At 53.4% G+C, this 24,009-nt stretch overlaps 1 protein-coding gene across 3 annotated transcripts in view; it reads left to right on the forward strand.

Moving 5' to 3' along the window:
- Window positions 1–24,009, forward strand: part of SLIT1 (slit guidance ligand 1) — a 174,152-nt gene that overhangs the window by 97,483 nt on the left and 52,660 nt on the right. For 2 of the 3 annotated variants that reach the window (XM_037804257.1, XM_037804256.1), the window contains exons 5-13: window positions 10,127–10,198; window positions 11,312–11,383; window positions 11,948–12,019; window positions 12,542–12,705; window positions 16,710–16,857; window positions 17,278–17,349; window positions 18,321–18,392; window positions 21,118–21,189; window positions 21,942–22,085. In XM_037804257.1, coding sequence (XP_037660185.1) covers window positions 10,127–10,198; window positions 11,312–11,383; window positions 11,948–12,019; window positions 12,542–12,705; window positions 16,710–16,857; window positions 17,278–17,349; window positions 18,321–18,392; window positions 21,118–21,189; window positions 21,942–22,085 — 888 coding nt within the window. Of the gene's footprint in view, window positions 1–10,126; window positions 10,199–11,311; window positions 11,384–11,947; window positions 12,020–12,541; window positions 12,706–16,706; window positions 16,858–17,277; window positions 17,350–18,320; window positions 18,393–21,117; window positions 21,190–21,941; window positions 22,086–24,009 lie in introns of all 3 variants that reach the window. The other variant, XM_037804255.1, reaches the window with a different exon arrangement.

Genomic DNA, 24,009 nt, shown 5'->3' on the forward strand with positions numbered 1-24,009 from the left:
TTATTCAATGTTTTTTAAATCAAATGTGAATGAGTTTTAGTTCATGATGAATCATATGACCACTTTAGGAGGGGAGAAGTGTGAAGGAAAGAGGAAAATTTTCAGGGTTACAGCCTCAGCAATTGGTAGCGAACGATTGAAGCCTTCACAGCCCTATAATTCACTGTCACTTTCTTTGTGCCAAGCAGCTTCCCGGGTCCTTCCACATTCTTTGGATTCATCCCTTCTCTCAATCAGCTTGTGTTGCTTATGAGGAAACTGAGGCTCAAAGAGGCAGCCAGTTGGTGGATGTGGTGGGTTTTGAACCCAGGCCACCTGCTCCCCTCCTGGCATAGCTATGGCCAAATCAGGCCCCCGCTGAGGCTCCGTTTAGAGAAGCTTGCTCGTTTATCTGCGTGCCCTGGTCATTTACTCCAGCTGACCCAACCCATGGGCAGCAGGGCTGGGGGTGGGGTGGGATGTGAGGGTGGGGTATGTGGGGGGTCAGGAGAGCTCACAAGGATTAGGAAGGGGCTCTCACCACTTAAAGGGCAGCAGCCAGGCCCAGAGGAGGGGCCCACCCAGCCCCAGTTGTCTTCTCTTTATTTTGATGATGGCAGAGGGGGAGCTGGAGCCTAAGATGGAAGGAACCTGGCCGTGGCGAGTGGGACCAGGTCCCCCTTCACCCCACTTGTGCCCCTTTGACACTACTCCTGATTTGCTTGGGTTCCCCCACCCCAAACCTGACTTCTGGAGAAGATGAAACGAACTTGTTCACGCTGAGAGTCAGCCCGTAGGTAGGCTTTCTGTTTACATCTCCTGGGATCACTGAGACTCATGAGTGAACAGAGTCCTGGTCCATATGTTGAGATCAGAGCCCGAGGCAACAGCCAGGTCCTTCTCATCAAAGCTTCTCAAGAACGTGCCTCAGAGGCGAAGGAGGTGAGGAAGGCCCGGTCCCCGAGCTGAAGGCAGGTGCACACACCTGCAGTTTGCCCCCACAGGTAGATTTGGGACATCTTTATGCGGCCCTGTGGGCTGGGGAGAGCATGGCATTGAGGATTAATTGTAGCCTTCATTTCTTTCCTGGGTGTGAGGGGCAGGATTAGAGTTGAGGCTTGAAGGGCAGGCAGAGACGAGGGCAGGGGTGGTCCAGCCAGATCCCAGGAGCACCCAAGAGGAGGGTGTGTGCCCCAGCCTCCCTGCTGGTGGGGTGCGGCCAGCCTCTGCCCTGACAGGGTTCCGTGGAAGGGGCCTGGGTTGGAGAAGCTGCCTTGGAGCCTCTGTCTCTCCTCGCCTGGCCTGGGAAGGGGCCGGAGCTGTGACTCCTGGACTCCTGGCTCCCTGCCCTGCTACCCCAGCAGGAATGAGGGGTCCAGTGGGACAAGTGTCATGGCCTGGCTCCCTTCTCCCCTCCCTGCTCCAACGACACCTCCTCTATTCCTCTGAAGGTGGGCAGTGGCACCCACAGGGAGACAAGCCAGGGGCTGCCCTTCCCTCTCTCCACCCATGAGGGGTACCTGTATCCTAGTCTCTCCCCAACCCCCAAAATAGGAGTTGGCACCTCCGTTCCTTGCTTTGGAGTGCTGGTCAGGTACAGGGCTTTAACCCAGTTTGCCTTAGCCCCTAGGTGGGGTCGTTAAAACATTTTGAAACTACCTCCTGCCAGATGCAGTGCCTCTGAAACTTAAATGTGCACATGAGTTACGTGGGGATCTTGTGAAAATGCAGATTCTGATTCAGTGGCTGGGAGCTGAAAGTCTACATTCCTATCAACCTCCAAAATGATGCCAATGCTGCTGGTTCAGGTGCCAGAGACTTACTGGTCTGGGTGCCTGTGCTGTCTCCTCCCAGCGGCCTGTCACCTGCTAGAAGCAGCAGCCATGAGCAGCCCTTCTCGGCGTCAGGCACAGCAACCCTGGGAGTCCGTACTGTGGCTCCCAGGGCACAGACGGGGAGGCTGAGGCCCTGGAATTGCAGGTCAGGCCCAAGGGCACCTGTGAGTTGGTGGCAGAGCCAGCCTTGAGCCTTAACCGCCCGATCCCCAGGCTCAGATTTCTTGGCCCTGACTATCCCTCCCTCCCTCTCCTTGCAGAGCTTATAAAGACAATTATAAAAGTACGAGCTATGGCAGCCAGCCTTGGCCAAGGGCATCCCACCCGTGGCCTCATTGAAGCCACAACACAATTATCCCCACTTTACAGAGGAAGAAACCGAGGCCCAGTGGGGTTGGAAAGCTTGTGTAAAGCAAGTACATGGCAGGATTTGTCTGCTCCAGAGCCTGAGCCCTTTACCTGACGGTCTCCTGATGAGGGGCCTCGGGCCAGTCAGCCGGCCTTGGTTCCTGGCCAAGCCCCGTGTGTGTGGCCTCAGGAACCAGCCAGGCCGCGAGGGACGAGGGAGGACAGGCCAGGCTGCCCAGAGCCTTCGGCTTGGAAAGCAGACAGAGCCGGCCCTGTGCTCCGCAGTGGGGCGGCCGAGCAGGCAACAGGACAGAGTCCAGCCTTGGCTGGTGCCCAGCGGCCCCCTGCAGGGTTCCCCACCCCCTGCTGACCCTTTGGAGGCCAATCTGCCAGCCAGGGCCCAATCTGATTAGAGCGTGAAGGGGGATTAGCACTGAGAACAAGGGGTCCTGACCTTGTCTTCCCCTCTCCTGCGTGCCTGGCCCTGGTAGCTGGAGGGACTGGCAGGGTGTACGGAAGGAAGGGCAGAGGCGAGGGAGGCTCCTGTGATGGTGTCCAAGTCAGGGTGCAGGCCTGAATGCCCCCTTCTCTTCAGGGGAGGGGCTGGCTGGCTCACCGGATGCTCCCAGGCCCAGGGGGTTGCCATTGGTAGAAGCTCACCTCCTCGGGCCCTTGATCCTGGCTGATGGGGTTCAAGCTGGGGTGGAGGTTCTTTGCCTTTAGGACCCTTACCCAAGCCCCCCTAGAGTGGAACTCTCAGAACCCAGCTCCCTGTCTTCCTTCTGTGGTCCTGGGAGGGTCACTTCCTCTCTGGCTGCTCCGTCCTCCTTGCTGCTGCGGCTGGTGCTGCCTCAGCCCCTGGTGTTTTGATTATTGCTATTTCCATGAGGACTTGTGATGGGAAGAAGCAGGGTGATTCTAACAGCATCAACAAGTGCTCCTCTGGCACTTCACTGCCCTTCCTGAGCCCTCTTCTCAGCTGGGTTAGGTAAAGCACAGGTGACGAGCCCAGAGCCCCGAGGCCTCTTTCATGACACAGAGCCAGCCTTCCCAGCTGAGCCCTCTGCCTTCTCCTCTCAGCCACATGGCTGACCTAACCCTTTATTTTGGTCAGGAAAATGCAGAAGAATCAGGTAAGGGTTTAGTTCAATCTGCTAAAAATTCCCGAGTCCCTTCGATGCACCAACCCGGGGATACAATGGGGAGCAAAAGAGACCGTGTATTTCATTACAAACCGAGATTACTGCTGAAAAGGGAAAGCTTGGGGGTCCTGGGAGCCTGTGGCAGAGGGAGAGGCCCAGTCAGGAGCCAGGAGAGGTGCAGGGAGACTGAGATAGGAAGGGTGATCAGGATTTTACTGGGAGCAGAGGAGGAAGAAGAGCATTCCAGGGAGAGAGAACTGCAGGTGCCCAGGCCCTGTGGCAGGAGGGCTGGTGTTTGAGGAACTGAAGGATTGTCAGCTTAAATGGAGTGGGGGGCAGGGGTGAGGGCACACAGGGCCTCGTTAAGGATGCGCCTGGTTTACTTCTCACGTCCAAACCTGCAAGTAAGTGCCATGTCTCATCCCCATGTTGCAGATGAGGAAACATGCCAGAGAGGTTTAGTGACTTAGGCTGGAGAGCCAGGACTTGCTGAACCTGACACTCTCCTCTGACCCTCTGCGCTAGGCTTTCTCTTCTGCACCCTGTCTGCTTAGCAAGCTCCCTGGGCCAGCAACATTAGCTACCCCCAGGAGCTTGTCAGAAATGCAGAGCCTCAGGCCCACCCCAGCCCCACTGAACTGGACTCTGCCTGTGAGCAAGGTCCCCAAGTGATTTATGTTCTACATCAGAGCTGGCCCTTGGCTAAATGGGTCTCTGGCTAACTGGGTGCCAGTGACACAATGGCCTTTCTTGGGGAAGGAAGGCAGATGTCCAGGCACCTGGGTGAGGCCTGAATCAAACTGAGTGGGTGAGCTGAGTGGCCCTAATTCCAGGCATTTCCTTCCCACGTTGTCCACAGGCTTTTGGAGAGGGGCTGTGAAGGCCCCCCACCCTCCACGGTCCCAGGGGACTCACTGCATGGCCCGTGGCCTTCTTGAGCAGTGGAGAATCCTGGAGTGCAGGTGTGGGCTTCTGCTTTTCCAGCTGTCACTGAGCAAGATCATGGGGATTGCACAGTTTGCAAAAGGCACAGATTTCCTTGGGGCCCATCCTAAACCCCACCACCAAATGCTTTTAGCCTGATCTGTATGCACAGAGGTGCTTTAAGAAGCCAGAGTCCCAACCTCTGCCTAATCTTTAGTTTACTTTCAAGTTCACACTGAACCAAGATTCCATTTTGGTAGACCCCTACAAATACTGAGTCTCTCCTCCTCCTCTCTCTTCCTCTCCTGCCCTGTCTCTCTCTGAGAGCTGCCTCCCTCCCATGCCTCCCTTATGCTGAGCTGACACCCATTTCCGCTTGTGCAGGGCAATGGAATTTGCCTTTGCACGGTCGGGACCGGGGACGGACAGGCGGGAGGTGGTGCAGGGCATCCTGGGCGGCGGGGGGAAGATTTCTGGCAAGGCCAGCAGGGCTGACCCTTTACTTGCAGGGCCGGAGAGTGAGGGCCTCCTTGAATTTTGCACCCTGGGTGCCTCCCTTGCCTCACCCTAGCCCTGGCCTGCCGCGAGGGCTGTGTGTTGGCTTCTCGTGAGTTCTCACCATTACCTTTACACAGGAGGAGATGGGGTGCTTGGCCTGTTCGTGGGTCTTGATGACTCAGCCTCTCAAGCCCCATGTTTGTGGCTTCAGCTCATGGCAAGCATCCGTGGCAGTCTGTACCCCTCTGCCCCCGACTCTTTGGGACACTGCTGATGGTTTTGATACCCCTGCTTGGAGGTGGCCTCACTTGACCGCCATCTGTGTTTACAAGCATGGCCTTTGCAGCCTCGGATGCCAGCAGGATGGTTGTGGGTGGGAGGGTGGGAGAGGGAGCCATCCTGGGGGCGAGGAGGATGGGCTGGGCCTGGGGTCTGCCCCACCCCGCCATCCAGCTACTGACCCTCCGCTCTCAGACCCGGCTCTCCCCGAGGCCCTGAGGGGATCCTCTAGGACCCTACCCCGTGGCCTGATCTCAGCTCTTTCTCCCTGACCTCTCCATCCCCACAGACCTGCTGCCTCTCCCCAGTATCCCTCAACCTTCCACCCTGTTGCTCTCCTCTCCTCCCTCTGACTTGTACCCAGAGCCTCTGGATGTCCCGGAACACCCTGCTCCCTCGCAGTCAGTTGTTGGGGGCCCCCAGGGCACGCCGGCTGCTGAGGGCAGGGGCAGGCCCAGCTTGCCCTCTGCTGTTTCTCCAGCACCTGGCTCAGCACCCGGCCTTGAGAATGTCTGGTGGCTAAAGGAAAAGTGCTGTCCCACAAGCCAGGCCCTTTCACTTGCTGGCAAGACAAGTGTTTCTTGCACCCCTACTATGTGCAGGGTGGTGCATCCCCAAGGGCCCCTGGCGCTTCTTCCAGGGAGCCTTATTCACTTCCTCCCAAGAATCTCTCCTCCTTTCCGTCAGCCCCACGCTTTTCAGTGTTTGACAGCCGTTATGACAGCGATTGTGGAGGCCTGATGGTGGGCGGACGCTAACCTCACTGTCCGAGGGTTTCTAGAAGGGCTTTGAGGCACAGCCATCAGCTCCATGCGAGCAGGCCTGGTCATCTTGGCCCTGATCCCTCGCTAGGCCCAGGGAAGGGCCTGCAGAGTGCCCGGGGAGCCTGTCAGAGGGGCCTGTACCTCCTGACCAGGAGGGTCGAGGACACAGCACCTTTAAGGGCAGGGGGTCAGGAGCAGCTGCAGCGACCTGCTCACCAGGCCGAGCCCCACTCGGGTCCCTACCTTCTGACACTGCTTCTGACTTTGATCCTTCTTTGAGGTGCCTCGTCCTCACCCTCAGGATCTGACCTGGCCCATGTTTATCTCCCCAGCCCTGTGCCCTGTCTGCTGAGTCCTTGCTCGGGGAATTTGCGGTGCTGTCACCTTTTCACCTCTTTCTGGCCTGTCCACCACGATGGCTCTGCATCCTCCCCATGGCTCTGCATCCTCCCCATGGCTCTCCATCCTCCCCATGGCTCTGCATCCTCCCCCATGGCTCTGCATCCTCCCCATGGCTCTCCATCCTCCCCATGGCTCTGCATCCTCCCCCATGGCTCTGCATCCTCCCCCATGGCTCTCCATCCTCCCCCATGGCTCTGCATCCTCCCCATGGCTCTCCATCCTCCCCATGGCTCTCCATCCTCCCCATGGCTTTGTGTCTTCCCCTCCCACTGTGCTGTATCAGGCCACCAGCTGCCCCAGGATTGGCTGTTGTTTCTTCTAGCTCCAGGACCCCCCTCCTCCAGAATGGCCTCTCTTGGTGTCTCTCAGGCCATGCTCCTCACCCACAACCATAGGAGGAGGGTGGGCAAAGATGTTTAAAAAAATAACCAAATTTCAGGGAGGCAATGGATGCTCAGGACCTGGGAAATTGTGATGGGGGAAGGTATAGGTGGTGTCTACTGAATTTTCACAAAGACTGGGTGCACGTGGAGATGAGAAACTTCATTTCAAAGAGATTGGGAAAGACAAGACAGTTGTCAACCAGGTAGGAAGTCAGCAGGGGCAAAAAAAAAAAAGAGGGAGAGAGACTAGCTTTGTTTCAGTGTCCAGTGTGGTTGAGCCGGCCCCCAAGTCCTGGGAAGGCTTCTGTCTCCACCTAGTGGGCAAACTGGGAACAACCATCAGAACCTTAGGAAAGGAATGGGCTGTGTTGAGGGCAGGACAAAAGCCAACGTTATCTTGACTATTGCTTAGTGGAAGTCCCGGAACAAACGCTTAAAGCTTAAATACACAAGCCCACTTAATCTTCTCCAAGCCCCTGAGTGTGGGGTGCTTTTATCCTCATTTTGCAAAGATGGAAATGGAAGCTCCCAGGTGCTTCACTTGCCCCAACCCATGGCTGTTGTGTGGTAGAAGCCGCAGTTGGGCCTAGATTCTCCTCACTGCAGCTCAGGCCCTTTCCGCACCCCTCCCGCCCCTTGCTGCCAGCATGCTGCACTTTCCTCAGACACTTAAGGCTCGCAGGTTTTCCTTGGGTCGAGAGGCTGGCCTCTCCCAGAGTCTCTAATTCCAACAGTTTCCTTTATTCTTTTAAACGATATGAGCTGCTCACTGCTGGCCCTGGGCCCTGGCTGGGGTCCCAGCTCTGGCCTCTGGCCCCAGAGGATGGCTCCGGGCACCCAGCAGCACCCACGTGCCTGCCTGGGGACAGCATCTTTCTTCTGAAAGCTTTGGTGTCTCTAAAAGACGATCAGATCATACCCTTCTCTGTGCATCTACCCCATCACCTTCCAGGGCCTGCAAGGCTTTGCCCGGCCAACACCTACCCCTGGCACCTGATGCTCCAGGCAAACCCAGCCACTGCAAGTCTGCCTGATCAACCAGGCTCCCTCATGCCTCCGTGCCTTTGCACACACTCTCTGCCCCTTGGGCGGTCCTCTCTCTGCTCCTTTACCCACTTAGTTCCTGATGTGACCCCTTACAGAATTGCTTTTCCTGACGTGTTTTGGTGCAATGCTCTTTCAAGGAACAGACCACTGAATCCATCTACTAGAAGGATCTAGTGTTATTGATTAGGCCAGATTGTCATTTTTTTTAAAAGACCCCCTGAGAAAATTCTTGTTCATCTTAGTGCAATCTCAGTATTCCAGAGAAACTGGTCCTTTAAATTTATATATAAACTGGGGACTCTAACTGTCCAGATCCCCTTTCTACATTGGCTCTCAGAGAACTTAGAGCCCACGCTGTGCCCCAGACTTGGCAAGTGTGTGGGTCACCGTGGTGTGTGCATTCTTAGTGCCTGCCATTGATTTTCTTTCTTCTCTTTGCCCTGCTTTTTACTCTTGCTTTCTTGCTGTTTTATAAATCCCTGTAAGCCACCTTAAAGCCTTTCTGGAACAAGGTTGGGTATAAATCAATAAGCTAATCAATACAAATAAAACACCTTCCTTGCAGGGCTGTGGTGAGGATTAGCTGGAATAAAGGGTGAGAGTTGCTGACCCAGACGTTCCTGCCAGGCTTGACCAAGGTGTGAACGGAACCGCTGGCTCAGGCTGAGACGAGGGTCCCGACAGGAGGTCCTGCTCTGGTGCCTTCCACCTTCCCAACCCTGTAGAAGTCTCCAGGCCACCACTCCTCCTGCCAGCCTCTTGCCCCCACCACACGTGCTCCGTTCTCTCTGATTCCCTGTGGGCAGAGGCAGGTGGCTGTGTCTGTCTTCTCCATCCCACTCCCCCCGGAAGTGATGCATCAGCATCAGGGTGCCCCTTCCCTCCTCCCTGGATCTCAAATGCCCTAAAGAACCAAAGGCAGGAAAACCCAGGCAGGGCACTGGTCCCTGTGCACCCATGTGCTCAGGGCTCACAGTGAACCCTGAGGCTTCATGGGGTGAATGGATGAAGGGAAGGATGTGGTCAAAGCTCCAGGGTTCTGGCCCAGGGAAAGGGGGTGGGTGTCAGCAGAAACTGTGAGCTTTGGGGTCCCCTGTGAGGTCAGCCAGCCCATAGGCATCCAGCTTAAGGACCCTGAGATGCAGGGCTCCGGGGTTGACTGCCTGGGTCCCCATCCTGGCTCCAACCTGGGTAATTTACTTAACATCTCTGGGCTTGGTTCCCTCCTCTGCCAAATGGGCATGAAGAGAATATCCACTCCCAGGGCTGCTGTAAGGGGAGTCTCTGGAACCAGACTGTCTGAATTCAAATTCTAGACCCACCACCTGCAAGCCAAGTTACCTTGAATAAGTTGCTTACCCTTCTAAGCCTCCTTTCCTCCTTTGTGAAATGGGGATAATAGTATTTATTGCATGCAGTTAGCACGAGAGTTGAGTGAGTTCCTACCTGTGAAGTCCTGAAGTCCTCGGGGCAGTGCCAGCCTTGGAGGGGGCGTGCTCAGAACACATCAGCAGGTATTTCTTCCCCTGCAAGGAGGAAACGCTTGCCTGCAGTGGGGCATCGGTATAGTCCATGAGCACCAATGGGGTGGCTTTGCCTTTGGGAGGGGTGAAGGCTGCCAAGAGACAAGTGACAGATGCCAGAGGCCCAGTCCTGCTGGGGGAGCTGGAGAAAAGTTCTGGAAGCCAGCCTGGGGCTTGTGGAGGCCAGGGGTTGGTGGAGCCCTGCCTCCTCCCTCATGCCAGAACATTAATGGGTGGGGAGGGAGGTAAGTCGTGCAGAGCCGTGGCCCAAGGGTAAGCACTGCTCAGGGGAGCCACACCGGGGCCCAGGCCCTCCCCTCCCCATGCTCCAGTCCCCATGTGGCCCCGGCCTCACCCAGAGTACTGGATTTGGACTCAGACCCAGCCTGGTGCTCACTTGGTCGGCCATACTGACTGGGCTACCTGGGAGTCAGCTGGATCTCTCTGGTCTTAGTATTCTCGTCAGTAAACCACGGGGTGTTGGGTTAATGCAAGATGGTGCCATGGCCCTCCGTCTACTAGAATGTTCTGTGGAAGTATAAGCGGTAGGTGTTTTCACCACAGATGTCCCAGGGCTGGGGCTAATCCAGAAGCCCCTTGGCTGGAGGGGCCATGCTTGCACCTCTTTGCCTGCTCCTTCGCAGCCCTGGGTGATGCCGTGGGGAGCTGGGCTGTCATCTGCGGGCCTGGCAGGCTGGGTTGGGGTCTGCCCCAGCCTTCCCCCTCCAGCTGCAGCCCCTTTGCCCAGGAAAGGGGAGGGAGCTGGGGCCCGAGCTCTCTCGGGAGCAGTGTGCCTCTCTCCAGCTCCATCGTGTTCATTGGTCATATGCTCACTGAGTGCCCACTCTTGTAGGCGCTGTCCCAGGTGCTGGGATCCAGAAGTGACCGACTGGGAGCCGTCTGGCCCGCCTCTCCCCCCGACTCAGCAGGGCTTCAGAACCTCCACTCAAGGAACCTCTTTTCTGACCCGTGGTTTTTCTCCCTCTGGTTTTATTATTGCAGGGACCTGAGTGAGAATAACATCCAGGCCATCCCTAGGAAAGCTTTTCGTGGAGCTACAGACCTAAAAAATTTGTGAGTACAGGCTTGAGACGGAGAGGGGCATGGGGATTCCTGGACCACCTCTGGCTGCTCTCAGGGGGGTCCCCAAGCCCTTCAGTCCAGGCATCCAGTGGGCTGGCCTGGGCTCCAAGAAGGTTGATGCTAGCGTGGGAGAAATCTGAAGTTGGAGGAAACAGGGCAATATGTCCATCTCTCTGGTGTGATTTTGTGTGAGAGCTGAGCAAATGCTCAGAGGGGGCCTTTGGGGACCCACCAGGTTGAAGGGAATGTCATGAACTGTGGGGACTGGGCAATGTTCTGGGCCTGTGCCCTCCGGTACACCCATCATTACCCTGGGAGAGCTGGGTTTGAATCTTCTCTTCCAGTTACTTATCCAATAAACTGCTGCAAATCATTTAACTTTACAGAGCCTTGATATATTGCTCTGTAAAATGGGAAAATAATGCCTACCTCACAGACTTGTTCTGAGGCTTAAATGAGATAAAGGTAATAAATATACTTTGTAAAGTGCTATTTAAATGTAATGCTTCATTCTGATTATTCAAATTTATTCTGGTCCAGGCTTCCCACCTACTGAGGTCTGACGGCAGCAGGGGTGGCAAATGTCTGCCCTGCCTATTTCCCCCTCTCCCAGGCCAGTGGCAGACATTGATAATCGATCACTGCATTCTTTCCCACAGAGACCAGATCATAGCTTTGGAATTATTCTGAAAGCAGCACTCCAGGTAGCCACTGCCAGTCTATCTGATTTGGCTCTTAGCCTGAAATGTTTGCCAGCTCTGGGGGCTGCTGCCCTTGTGTTGCACTTTCTCTCCTTTTCCTGCTGCCAGCGCGCTCTAGGTGGTCTCCAAAGGGTGTGTGTGTGTGTGTGCGTGTGCTTGGGCCTGTTCCCAGGGCATATGCAAGGCTGGGTAGAGCAATATAACTTTTCTTTAAATTTATTGTTTTAACTAAAAATAAGACAGAATTTATGTTTTATTACTATTTAATATTTGGATCGACACATGTATCATTAGCAAACGACTGGGGTCGTGCCTCTTTTATTTTTCCTCCCTAACGGAGTGCACGATCACAATGTTTGTGGCGAATGTTCTCTCCCCTCTAAAACTTCCCTTGGCTTCACAGACAGCTGGACAAGAACCAGATCAGCTGCATCGAGGAAGGGGCCTTCCGGGCTCTGCGGGGGCTGGAGGTGCTGTAAGTAAAAAAGGAAGGAGGTAAAAAGCGTTTTCATAACTTTCCCTCCACCCCACCCATACTCACATACCACAAAGCATCCATACTGATTTATGTCTTTTTTACTCTCATGTTACTGATTATGAACTACATTTAAAAAAATGGAATCACTAAGAAAAATATACAAAACCAAGTCAAACCATTAGTTTCTGAAGTCCAGAAAGCTTTACTCTGGACATTTTTCAGGTCTAGGTTGTGTTACCACTAAATAGAAATAAAAAAAAGGTTACCACATTAAATCAGACTAAATATGATAAATCAGTACATTTGAAAACAAGGTGAAATTTAAATCAATATACAAATAAAAATATTAAAATAAAAAAAAAAAAAAAAAAAAGGAAGGGGGGCCTTTGCTATCGGAGGTCTGTGTCCGTGCTCCCGGGCATTGCCCCCCCGAGGCTGCCAGTGCTGGGCATGGTACGGGGCTCGGTGGGAGAGCCTCCCGGTTTGTGAGCAGAGGGCCCCGGCTCTCCCACGCTGCTTCCCGCTGGGCAAATGCTAATGCCTCTGGCCTCTCCCTTTCAGGACACTGAACAACAACAACATCAGCACCATTCCCATGTCCAGCTTCAACCACATGCCCAAGCTGCGGACTTTGTGAGTCAGCCCAGGGGCAGCTGAGGGGGGAGCAGACAAGCGTGGGCCAATGCCGGGTCGTGGGTTGGGGGTGGCGGTTGCTTTTTGGGGGACAGCAATGGAGCTCATTCCCCTCTGCAGCCCCCAGAGGGTGGCCCAGGATCAGGGGCTGATTGGATTGGTGGGGGACGGGGGGGAATCTAAAATGTGCAGGACATCCGATTATTTATATTAGATTTTTCCTTAGAATACAGATAATTTATATTTTTTGTTTGAAAATGAGTTATGGGGTTTAGGGTTGTGGATCTGTGCGAGCTCAGTAAAATGAATTGATTGTCCCTGGGCACACTCCTGCCAAAGGTGTGTCCAGAGCATGCTGAGAGGGAAGGGGGAGCTGGCCAGGAATTTCTGTGTTGCTGTGGATGATCCCCCAGTTGGAGCTGAGCTGATGGTGTTTGGGCCAAACACAGCACCTGGGGTCTTGGCCCTCTGCCCAGGTGTTTGGGGGCCCAGGTGGATTTGAGCCACCCTGTCCTCCCACAGCCGCCTGCACTCCAACCACCTGTTCTGTGACTGCCACCTGGCTTGGCTCTCGCAGTGGCTGAGGCAGCGGCCAACCATCGGGCTATTCACCCAGTGTTCAGGCCCCGCCAGCTTGCGTGGCCTCAATGTGGCTGAGGTCCAGAAGAGTGAGTTCAGCTGCTCAGGTGGGTACAGGTCCCTGGTGGGGCTCTCAACTGCCCATCACCCCCTGCCCCCCACCCATTACCTCCTTTCCCCAACCCTCACCTCCTCCCGTTGCTTCATCCTGCTGCCTTGAAAAGCCCCTGGATTGAGCCATCTTTCTTCCTGTGGAGGTGAGGTGCACTCCAGAGTCTATGCCCCTTCATCTTCCACCTGGGGTCCTACAGTAGCCTCCTGACTGGTCACCCCACTTCCTCCCCAGCCCTTTCATTCACCACTTTGCAACTAGAGAGACCTAAAAGAATCCCCAAGTCTGGTCAGGTCGCTGCTGCTTCATACTCACCTGGCTCCCCAGTGCTTCTGGGAGAAAATTCAAACTTCCCCAAGCTCTGCAAGGCCCCTGCATGGCCAGCCCTGCCTCCCCCTGCCCATCAGCCTCCCCCTGCCACCAGCTCCTGCTGTCATGCTCCTTGCTCTCTGCATTCCAGCCATGCCCGCCTCTGTCCCTTCCTGGAGCTGGCACCTCTCACAGGCTGCCAGGTACTCCCTTCCCTCCTGTTGCCCACCAACTCCTCCTCACCCTGCACATCGCAGGCGAGTCCCCAGGTTCCTGCTGCCCAGGCCTCTGCCCTCCCCCAGGGCCTGCCCTTCCCTCGTCATCATGCTGCCCAGGAGACCTGTTCCTCCGCTCCAGGCCGGTGCCCTCTGTGGAGCACTCACGGTGAAGGAGCTCTTGGCATGGCTGCCTGCGGCTCTCCGCACTCCGCAGAGTATAGCTCCCTGAGCACATGTCGCGTTTTCTGGCCACATCCTCAGCACCTCCCATGCACTTGGCACTTAATAGATGCACAAGAAATGTTTGTTGAGTGGATGACCAGTTCTCAGGTTCATGACAGAGGACTTAGGAGCTGACCACGTCTCCCAGACCTGTGGTCTCCAAGTCACCAGGCCCACAGAGCTCCCGGGGAAAAGCGTCTGCTAGGCTCGGCCCCCTTTCCTCAGCGTAAGGCTCACGGTGTGGCCACTATCTCCTCCACGGCGCTGATAGATGGCTGAGGCCGAGTGTGGACACCACAGTGCTCAGGACTGCCAGGGAGACAACAGGCCAGCGAGCTAGTGAGCTGGTGGTGACATGTCCATGGAACCCAGAACCTACGCTGTCCGAGCTGAGGTGCAGGGAGGATGGAGCCCCGGGCCTTTCAACTCCTTCCCCCACTGCCCATTCATGGGGCTCTTTTATTTTCAAGTAAACTTTATACCTCCTCCCTCAGTATAGGTGAAAGCAGAGTTGCTCTGGGTGAAGCAGGAGAGGGGCCCCCCTGTCTCCACCTTCTGGGTTGCTCCCCACCCAGGCAGGCTCAGGGGCTCCAGAGACAAAGTCCTCATCCAAGCATTGGGGTGAGGCAGAGGTCTACAGGGCAGGCACCGGAGCTGGGTTTCCTGGGTCCAAATCCTGTCTCTGCCCCTCACGAGTATGTGCATGGGTGTGTAGTGTGTATTGTGTGTGTGTGGTGTGTAGAGCCATAGAGGGGTGACTTTGCCTCTCTATGCCTCAGTTTCCTCATCTGCAAATTGGGGTTAATCATGGTACCTGCCCCCTAGGGTTGTAGTGAAAATTACACAAAGAGCTGGAACAGTGCCTGGTGTGTATTGAGATTCAAATACTTAGGCACATGAGCAAGGATTCATCGCACATCCGCCAGGGTAGGGTGGCTGGCACAATTTGGAAACCGTGATCCAGCCCTGCTTTTCTGTTCCAAAGAAAAGGAGCCTGGGCACAGAGAGGGAAATGGACTGGACCAGAGTGGAGGCAGAGTCTGCTCAAAGCTCAAGTCCCTTGTGGGCAACCAGCCGCTGGGGGCCCAGGTGTCCCCCCCATCACTTAGGTGACATGGTTGGCGGGGCCTTGAGAAGCCTGAGCTTGAGCTTGAGCCAGGGGGCATGAGAAAGACCACGAAGCCACCTGGCCCACTGCCTAGCGCCTGGTGGGTCCTCAACCCCTGTGTGCAGCGTGAGCGTCCACAAGCCACCGTTCCAAGGGCTGAATGTGCACTGCCCCACTTAGTCCTCACAGTAAACCTCTGATGGAGCCACTATTATTACTCCCATTTTACAGGTGAGGAAAGTAGGGCAGAAGGAGGAGAGGAGCTTGCCCAAGGTTTTGCAGCCAGGAGGTAATGGAGATGAGATTCCAGACCCGGCAGGCTGGCTCCAGAGCCTGCACTCTTGTCCTATACACAACATGTATGTGTGAGCACGGTGTGCACGGGTATGTGCATGGGTGTGCAGTGTGTGTGTAGAGCCAGGGTATCTTACCCTCCACATGACATGGATGCATCTGTGTTCATGTGTGAGTTTGTGTGTTATGCACAGGTATGTACTGATGTGTGTGTGTATAGAGACAGGGTATCCTACCCTCCACAAGATATGAATGTGTGTACACATGTGTGCACAGATATGTGCATGGGTATGTAGTGTCTGTGTATGTGTGTGTGTGTAGAACCAGGGAATTTTACCCTCCACACTACATGGATGTGTGTGCATGTTTGTGTGTGCACATGTATGCAATCGTGTGTGTGAGGAGAGCCAGAACCAAGGCTGCACCAGTGGGTAACTGTCATAGGGTTGGGAATAGGAGTGGATAATTCACCTGGATAATTGCAATTTTGAAATACAACCTTTTTCTTTGCAATTGGAGCCCCTTGTTTTCTATATCCAGGCATTTCTCCCCCACTGAATTCTGTTCAATGCTAGTTCCCGCACCCTGGCAACTCCTTCCTCGAGAACGGGGCTATCACAATATGTCAGGAATTCTCATGGCTTTGTCTTGTTTGATCTTGGCTCTCACCCTGTGGGGTGGCCAAGGAAAGGATTAGAGGTTAAAATGCTGGTGGGAGTGTAAATTAGTTCAGCCACTTTGCAAAATTGTTTAGCAGGATCCAGTAAAGCTGAACATATGTCTGTCCTATGACCCTGCAGCTCCACTGCTAGGTATCTGCATTTGTTCTGAAAAAACGTGCCCAAGAATATTCAGTACAGCTTTTTTCGTAATAGCCTGAAGTTAGAAGTAACCCAAATGCCCACCAATGAGAGCATGGATTCACTAATTGTGGTATATTCATGCAAGGGACCAACACTCAGCAGTAACAAGAAACAATCCACTGATACCCACAACCACATGGATGAATCTCAGAGACTTTATATTGAGAGAAAAAAGCCAGACGCAAAAGAGAACCTATTGCATTGTTTCACTTGTGTGAGGTTCACCAACAGCAGAACAAATTTTGGCAACAGGTCTCAGAGCAGTGGTTCCCGTGGGGAATGGGCACAAGGGAGCTTTCTTGGTGATGGAAATGTTCTGTATCTGGGTGGGTGGTTTTATGGATGTATCCATAGGCAGAGAGTCAACCAGCCATACACTTAAAATTAGTGCACTTTCTAGACGAGATATCTCACTTTTAAAGAGTGTTGTCTCACATCGGGCACTGGGTTTGATTCTGGTTTCATCACCTATTAGCTGTGTGAATTTATACAAACTAATTTATTCTGAGGACTCAGTTTTCTCACCTGTAAAATGGCACTTATAAAAATATGATCCTCCTAGGGTTTGCAGTGGGATTTAAATAAGATACTGCATGTACTTCAGTTACCAGAACCTGTGGCACAAAGTAAGCACTTAATAAACTTAGCTGTTGTCATGCTGATCTGACTGCTGAGAAGACGCAGGCTCAGAGAAGTTGAGTGTCACAGACTATTACCCAGAGCTTAAGAATTCTAGCTCTGGATTTCCTAGCATATGGTTCACACTCTCTTGCAGCATGTTAGGTTCAGAGTCAATTTCTCCAGACATCTAGAGGCACCTGCTCCATGCCAGGTGCCCCCAGGGCTCTGTCACGGTCTGGAATCTCTTGTCTCATGCCACCTCTGGTTCATCCTCATCAGAGGAACAGTCCCTGCGGGCCCCGCCCCACCACTTGGTCCGTGTCTGACGTGGACACCCTGAGGTCCTGTCCCACTGTTTCAGCAGGCCAGGGGGAGGCGGGGCGCGTGCCTGCCTGCGTTCTCTCCTCCGGCTCCTGCCCAGCTGTGTGCACCTGCAGCAATGGCATCGTGGACTGTCGCGGCAAAGGCCTCACTGCCATCCCGGCCAACCTGCCCGAGGCCATGACGGAGATGTGAGTACAGGGCCGGGTGGGGGCTGGAGCGGGTGTGACCCCAGGCTTGCCCCAGGCCCCTCCTGGACTTAGCTCACTGCCAGGACCTGGGAAGCTGGAGGGTGCAGGAAAGGGGGGTGTCTGTCTGTCGTCCTTCCATCCGGCCCAGCCGAGCTCTGGGGGCATCTGCCAGAATCGGTTTCTGGGTGCTAGCCTCCTTCATGGGCCCCTTGCAGCCACGGAAGCCTTGACAGGGTGCTGGAGTCCAGGCGGCTCCCTGTCCCTGCCTCCTGCTCGCCCTCCTCCTGCAGACGTCAGCCTTGGGAAGGCAGAAGGCAGCAGGCGCCTGGGCAAAGGGCTGGGCCTGGTGGGTGGGCGCAGCAGGCCACAGCAGGGCGGGGGGCCTGATCCCTCGTGTCTCCTCGTGTCCTCTCTCTGCAGCCGCCTGGAGCTCAATGGAATCAAGTCCATCCCCCCGGGAGCCTTCTCTCCCTACAGGAAGCTGCGGAGGATGTAAGTGCCTCCCCTGCCCGCTGGGGGTGAGCCCGGGATGGGAGAAGGAGCCGGCCGAGTGGCCTGGGCAGCTGCTTGGCCTCCTGCTCCTCCAATTGCTAAGTGGGGGTGGGGGTGGGGGACCCCCTCACAGGGTTATCGTGGGACTTAAGTGAGGGGCTGAGCCTGGGTCCGGCACATGGCCAGAGCTGATTCTCACCCTTGTCCCGTCTCAGTTTATGCCCCAATAAGAGCAGCTAAGCACGTGAGAGAGGGTGGGGGGCTGGCGGCATGTGCGGGAGAGCCTCCTTAGCAGCTGTTCTAGTTTCCTAGGCCGCTCAAGCGGACACCATGAAATGGGTCAGGTTAAACAACAGAGATTTATTCGCTCGTTGTTTGAGGCTAAAAGAATGTCCAAATCAAGGCATCATCAAGGCGCTGCGTTCTCCCCAAAGACTGGGCATCCTGGAGCTGGCTGCTGGTGATCTTTGGGCCTTAGCTTGTCACGTGGCAAAGCACATGGCTGCCTCTCCTGGCCTCTCAGTTGTCTCTTGGTTCCATTGAATTCAGCTTCTTGCTTCCGTGGCTTTTTTCTCTCTCTGTTTGAATTTCGTTCTGCATGTGAAGGACTCTGGTAATAGGATAAGACCCATCCTGCTTGGGGTGGGTTGCACCTTAACTGAAGTAGCCCCATCAAAAGGTCCTACTTACAGTGGGCTCACACCCACAGGAGTGGGTTAACTGTAAGAACATGTTTTCCTGGGGAACCTACAGCTCCAAACCACCACAGCAGCTGACCAAGCCGGGGGTCCCCTGCACATGGGAGCTATTGGTGGGTGGAGTTTTCAAATGGATGGGAGACCTGACCCCTCACTCTTCTAGTTTCAAAGAGATCCCTGAGCTCAAGTGGTGTCTAGGAGGTAGAGGGGACCAAGCAGGGCTCGGGTGGTCACTGAGGGACTCAGCCACCCGCTCTCCTGCTCTCCTTGCAGAGACCTGAGCAACAACCAGATCGCGGAGATCGCGCCCGACGCCTTCCAGGGCCTCCGCTCCCTGAACTCGCTGTGAGTAGCAGTGCTGGGGCACCCGCGGTGGACCAGGGCACCCCTCTGGTGGGTGCTGGAGGAGGAGCAGGGCCAGCACCCCCAGGGGAGAGCCTCTGCGAGCCTGCCCTCTCCAGCCTCTCTGGGCCTCCCCCTGGATACGAAGCCCAGGGTTGCTGAGCCCAGCTCCCCCTTCCCTCCTGCTGGTCCCTCCCATCTGGGTTGTGCAGAGGGAATTAGGGGCTGAGCACAGGAAAAACTAGGCAGGGCCATTGTTCAGTAACCCTGATGCTTGCCCCACTATTGTGGGGATTTTCCCAGTGTTCTTTGTGGCAATCATCTGACCCTGGCCCGGCTTCACGTTGAGTCTGCCTCCCCACAGAAGGCCAGCATTCCTTACTCCTGGGCCTCCCCAGGCAAAAAGAGTTCCATCTTTCATCCTATATCTGCTCTATCTCAAGATGTGGTGTGTGATGTGAAGACAGAGTTTCCCTTCATCTCCATCTGGTGTATCCCTTGGGGAAATGTAATGCAGCATCAAAAATTTGTCTCAGGAATGTTATATCATCTCTGTTTTTCCAAGAACCCTTGCTTGCACCCCCAAGCTCACAAAGCCCCACCCCCCTGAGGTCCCATGGGACTTTGTACAGAGAATGCACTCATAGTGCCCTGCGCTTTGGGCGAGCTCCCCATGGATAGGAGCCATTTGTTGCTCTTAGGAGCTAGTGTCTGCACCCATCCCTCACCAGCACTTGGTACCGAGTAGGAGCCTTGAGATGTGGAACTGAATGGCATCTCCTCCTTGGGGAGTGCAGAAGGCCACCAGCTCAGTGCTTTTTACACACGCCTTTTCCCCTTGGAGTAGTGGGTGAAGCCATATTCATCTAGGCAGGTATTCATCTGTGAATGATGGCCCTGAAGTTGTGCAGTGCACAGCCTAGACAACTGGATAGGGTGCTATCACCGGCTGAGGAGCTCAGATCCTGGAAGCGGCCTGGAGAAGTGAAAAGTGAATGAAGTGCCTCTTAAGTTGGAACATTCCAATATGAAGAGATGAAAGGTGACAATAACCCATCTAGGTGGGTGTCTGTTGCTCATGGGTACCTGTCACAGCCACCTCTCCACCACCTAAGAACTTGCATGCTGAGGTCATGGATATCAGCTCTGCAAATAGATCCCATCGGCCGTGTCCACCCTTGGCTGGCCCTGACCTGGTGTCCCTGCTTTACCACCTCCCCGTTCATTCTGTTCTCCACACAGCAGCTTGAGGGATCTGGACGTGAGTCTTATCTTGTCCCCAAGGCTTCCTGAGGCTGGCTGGGTAAAATCCAAGCTACTGTCCCTTTTGTTTCCATCACTTGAGCCACACAGGCCTTTTCCATGTGGCCAACCTCGATCCCACTTCAGGGCCTTTGCTTCTGCTGTGCCCTCCTCCAAGAATGTTCTTGAAGCCAAGTTTGAAGAGATGGCACATGCTGTTTTCACCCAGATTGAACATTTGCAAGGGGTGGTTTGGGGGTGGTTCATGTCCGTTTCCTGTTGCTGCTGTATGAAATTACCAAAAACTGGGTGGCTTAAAACAACAGAAGTGTACCCTCTTACGGTTTTGGAGGCTAGAAGTCCAAAGTCAAGGTGTTGGTAGGGCCACACTCCTTCCCAAGGTGCTAGGGAAGGCTCTGTCCTCTCCTTCCCTGGCTTCTGGTGGCTCCCAGCAATCCATGGCGTTCCTTGGCTTGCAGCTGCATCACCCCAGTCTCTGCCTCCGTTGTCACATGATATTCTCCCTGTGTGTCTGTGTCCCCAAATCTCCTTATAAAGGAACCAGTTGTTGGATTTAGGCTCCACTCTAATCCAGTATGACCTCATCTTAATGTGATTACAACCGCAAGACTCTATTTCCAAATAAGGTCACAGTCGCAGATTGGAGAGGCTGTTAAGACATCAGCACATCTTTTTTTGGGTGGGGACACAGTGCAGTCCACTGCGCTGATTATGATGGTTGGGATAGAACCCCCGCCCCCTCAACTTCCCCTTGGTGCTCTCACTGGCTGCCTAGAGACAGGAAAATAGGCCAGATGATACTGCATGTCTTTTAAAAATCTTTGGCTTTTTTTTCCTGATTATACATGTAATTCATATACAATGTAGAAAACTTTGGAAACGCTAAGTGGAAAAAAAAGGAAAATCACTGCAGCGCTGTCACCCAGATCTAAGCACGGTTAACACTTGGGTCTATTTCTTTCTGGCTCTTTAACTGCAGGGAAGTTGTTTGACATGCTACAGCGCCTACCGTACATGCCGTTTAGCATTCTATTCTTTTTTTTTTTTTTGTAATTCTATGAAAACATGTTAATTATTCCTGCCCATGGGATCTTCTCATCTTTCAATAGCCTCCTTTTGGATCCTTGGACCTGGTTAATTTCCCATGAGGTTCCCAGGAAGGGCCCTACATGAGCTTCTGTGGGGCCATGTGTGAGGGCTGGGGAGCGGGAGTTATTCCAGCAGTAATGGGGATCACGCCCCCTCTAGCCCAAAAGGTACCTTTGTGCAAATTAGAGAAAGGCAACCTTTTCTTAAGACCTGCTGGCAATATGTTATGATAAATTTACACATGCATGTGATGTGAACAGCGTGGCTTCAGGGGTGGTGCCGTTGTGCAATGTACAACCTGCACAACTGTGCCACGGCCCTGCAAAGCATCCTCTAACACCACCCCCACCCCCCCTTTCTGCTGCCTTTTCTCCAGGGTTCTCTATGGGAACAAGATCACAGATCTCCCCCGGGGTGTGTTTGGAGGCCTGTACACCCTACAGCTTTTGTAAGAACCGTCTGTGTGTGCCTTTGGGTGGGGCCCTGGGAGGTGGACTGGCATGCCTATCAGACTGGCCCTTCAGTCTCTTGGGGCTGTGGGACTTACTTGACACAAGGAGCTTGGAGAAGGGCAGACCCAGAATGGCTGTGAGAGGCTGCAGGGTTGTGCAGGAGCCATGGTGACAAGAGAGGGAGGGAGAGGTGGGTTTGGAGCTTATCACGGAGAGGCTCCTGACACAGGGCCTGCATTTCTGTGGAGCTCGGCATGGCTGGGAACAGACTTGTCTCTTGCAGAGGAACACCCAGCCCAGCTCAGCCTCCTTGAACCTTGAGCTTTTAGGCAAAGAGTCTCCTCTAGGACACAGGAAATGCTGAACCCAAATGCTCCATTTCAGCTGCCTGGGGAACCCAGCAGAACCCTGGGAAGGAGGAGGAGCCCCTGAAAACACTTTGGGGAGGTGGCTTTGCCACTGAGCTCTATGCTTTCCCCAAATCCCCCATGCACAGGCATCTCTCACAGTTCCTTGAAAGAGAGAAGAGTGGGCCCACTAAAATGCTCAGTGTAAATGGAGAAAGCAGCGGGAGCTGTGGGCACCTCAGGGTGAAGAGAGGACATGCAGAGGGCCAGATTCCCTATGCCTGCTCTCCGCACACTCGTCCCTGAAATAATGCATGCCCAGTGTCTGGAAAGGTGCCTGGGACTTGCGGGAGTCCGTTTCTGTGCCTCTCCCCTCACCACTTCCCCGGCCCTGCCCACAGGCTCCTGAACGCCAACAAGATCAACTGTATCCGGCCCGATGCCTTCCAGGATCTGCAGAACCTGTCGCTGCTCTCCCTCTATGACAACAAGATCCAGAGTCTCGCCAAGGGCACCTTCACCTCCCTGCGGGCCATCCAGACACTGTGAGTGCCCTCCCGCCCTCCCTGCTCCCTCCCTGCAGGGGCCACAATAGGAGAGCTCAGCAGGTGGGCCTGGAGCAGGTAACAGCTTTCCAGGTGCTGGCCTTGTGTCCTGCCCTGGGCAGTGACTCTCCCTGGGTGGTGGCCTTTTATAGAGAAAAGAGCACAAGCTCTGGGTTAGGCAAACCGGGGTTCAAATCACAGCTGTGTGGTTCTGGGCAACTTAATTAGCTTCTCTCAGCCTCAGTTTACTCACCTGTAAGATGGAAATATTTCCTTCCTAGGGTTGTCCTTAGATTAAAGGAGATGTCTGTACAGAGCTTAGCTCATCATGAGAGCTTGCTGTATGCTGGCTAAGTTAATATCATTATTATCATTACAGCTTATTGATTCCAAGACACACATTCTTTCTGCATTAACATCTCTGAAATTGGACTGCATGTCATGGTTGATGGCATATCATTTAATTGATAATGTTTTTTTCTTGATAGTACATAAAATAATAATGCATCTTTGAAGTTTACAATGTCTTAAATCAGATGAAATGTAGTGATAACAATGCTGGTTATAAATTAAAAGCTAGAGAGCCACAAGACTAGGGATTTGTTTTAATACTTCATTATGGAAAATTGTAAACATGTTAAAAGTAGTACAGTGACCCTCCCCATATTCGTCGTGTGGCTTTAACAATTATCAACTCATGGCCAGTCTTACTTCATCATGCCTTCCCCTCTTTCAATCCATCCAAACTATTTCAAAGCAAATCCCAGACATCATGTCATTCATATAGACTTCATACATATCTCTGAAAGACAAGCATTCATTAAAACGCAACCGTGGCAGTTATTATATCTAAAAATTTAACAATTAATTCCTTAATATCATCAAATAGTTAGTGTTTGAATTTCTAATTGTCTTATACATGTTATCCATTTTAAAATTGTTTGTTTGAATCAAGATTTCAATATGGCCAATGCAATGCAATTGGTTGATGCATCTCTTAAGACTCTTTTATAATCTATATGTTTTCTCTCCATCGCCTTTTTTCCTAGCATTTGTTCTGTAGAGTTTCCCTCAGTGTCGACTTTGCTGATTCTATCCCCTTGGTATAGTTTCACACATTCCACTTTCTTCTCTGTGTCCTGCAGATTGGAAATTGGGTCTAGTTATTTGGTCAAGTTCAGGTTTTATTTTATTTTATTTTTTTCAAGACAACTTAATAGGAGGATTGTGTACTTCTGTCAGGCGGTGCATAATGTCCAGTTGTTGCTTTTTGTGATAAAAGCAGCCTTTGCTCTCAATGACTATATCCATTAATTCATTGGGGATTCCAGAATGGTGTTATTTGAATTCTAACATTCCTTCTTCATTTGATAATGGTGTTGTGGTGATGCTTAAAAAAAAAAAAAGAGTCCCTATCTTTTAGCTGTAATGCTTTGGTAAAGGGAAACTTCTCATTTGCTACTTGTTTAAACTTGGTATCCTCTGTTCTACATGTTTAGCTCTGGGCCTGCAGTTCGGCTCGATATGCTGATCTGTGGGTTCTCTGACATGTGCTTTGTGGACGTTTATCGTTCAAGTTTTTGTGGCCTCCACCATCCCTGCTGCTGTCTGTCTGCTGGGTGGTGCTGTCTCAGGTGACGTCTATGCGGGGTGCTGGGAGAGGTGTGGAACAAGGTGAGTTAAAGGCACTGCTCCTGCTCCCTGGGGACCCTGCTCATCAGCAGGGACATCGGCCACAAAGACAAACTCATTAAAACCCACGCACCTGCCTGCAGCCCAGCTCTGGCTAATTAATTTGCTTATAGCCAGGGAGAAATGGAGCACCACTGGGAAATCTTTTGAAATTAGAGGTTACAGGGAGACACCTCAAGGTGAATTATTTTAAGCAGCTAGCAGAATATCCAAGAGAGACGCACTAAGGAGA

The sequence above is a fragment of the Choloepus didactylus genome, chromosome 15 (assembly GCF_015220235.1).
Source record: "Choloepus didactylus isolate mChoDid1 chromosome 15, mChoDid1.pri, whole genome shotgun sequence".
NCBI classification, from domain to species: Eukaryota; Metazoa; Chordata; class Mammalia; order Pilosa; family Megalonychidae; genus Choloepus; species Choloepus didactylus.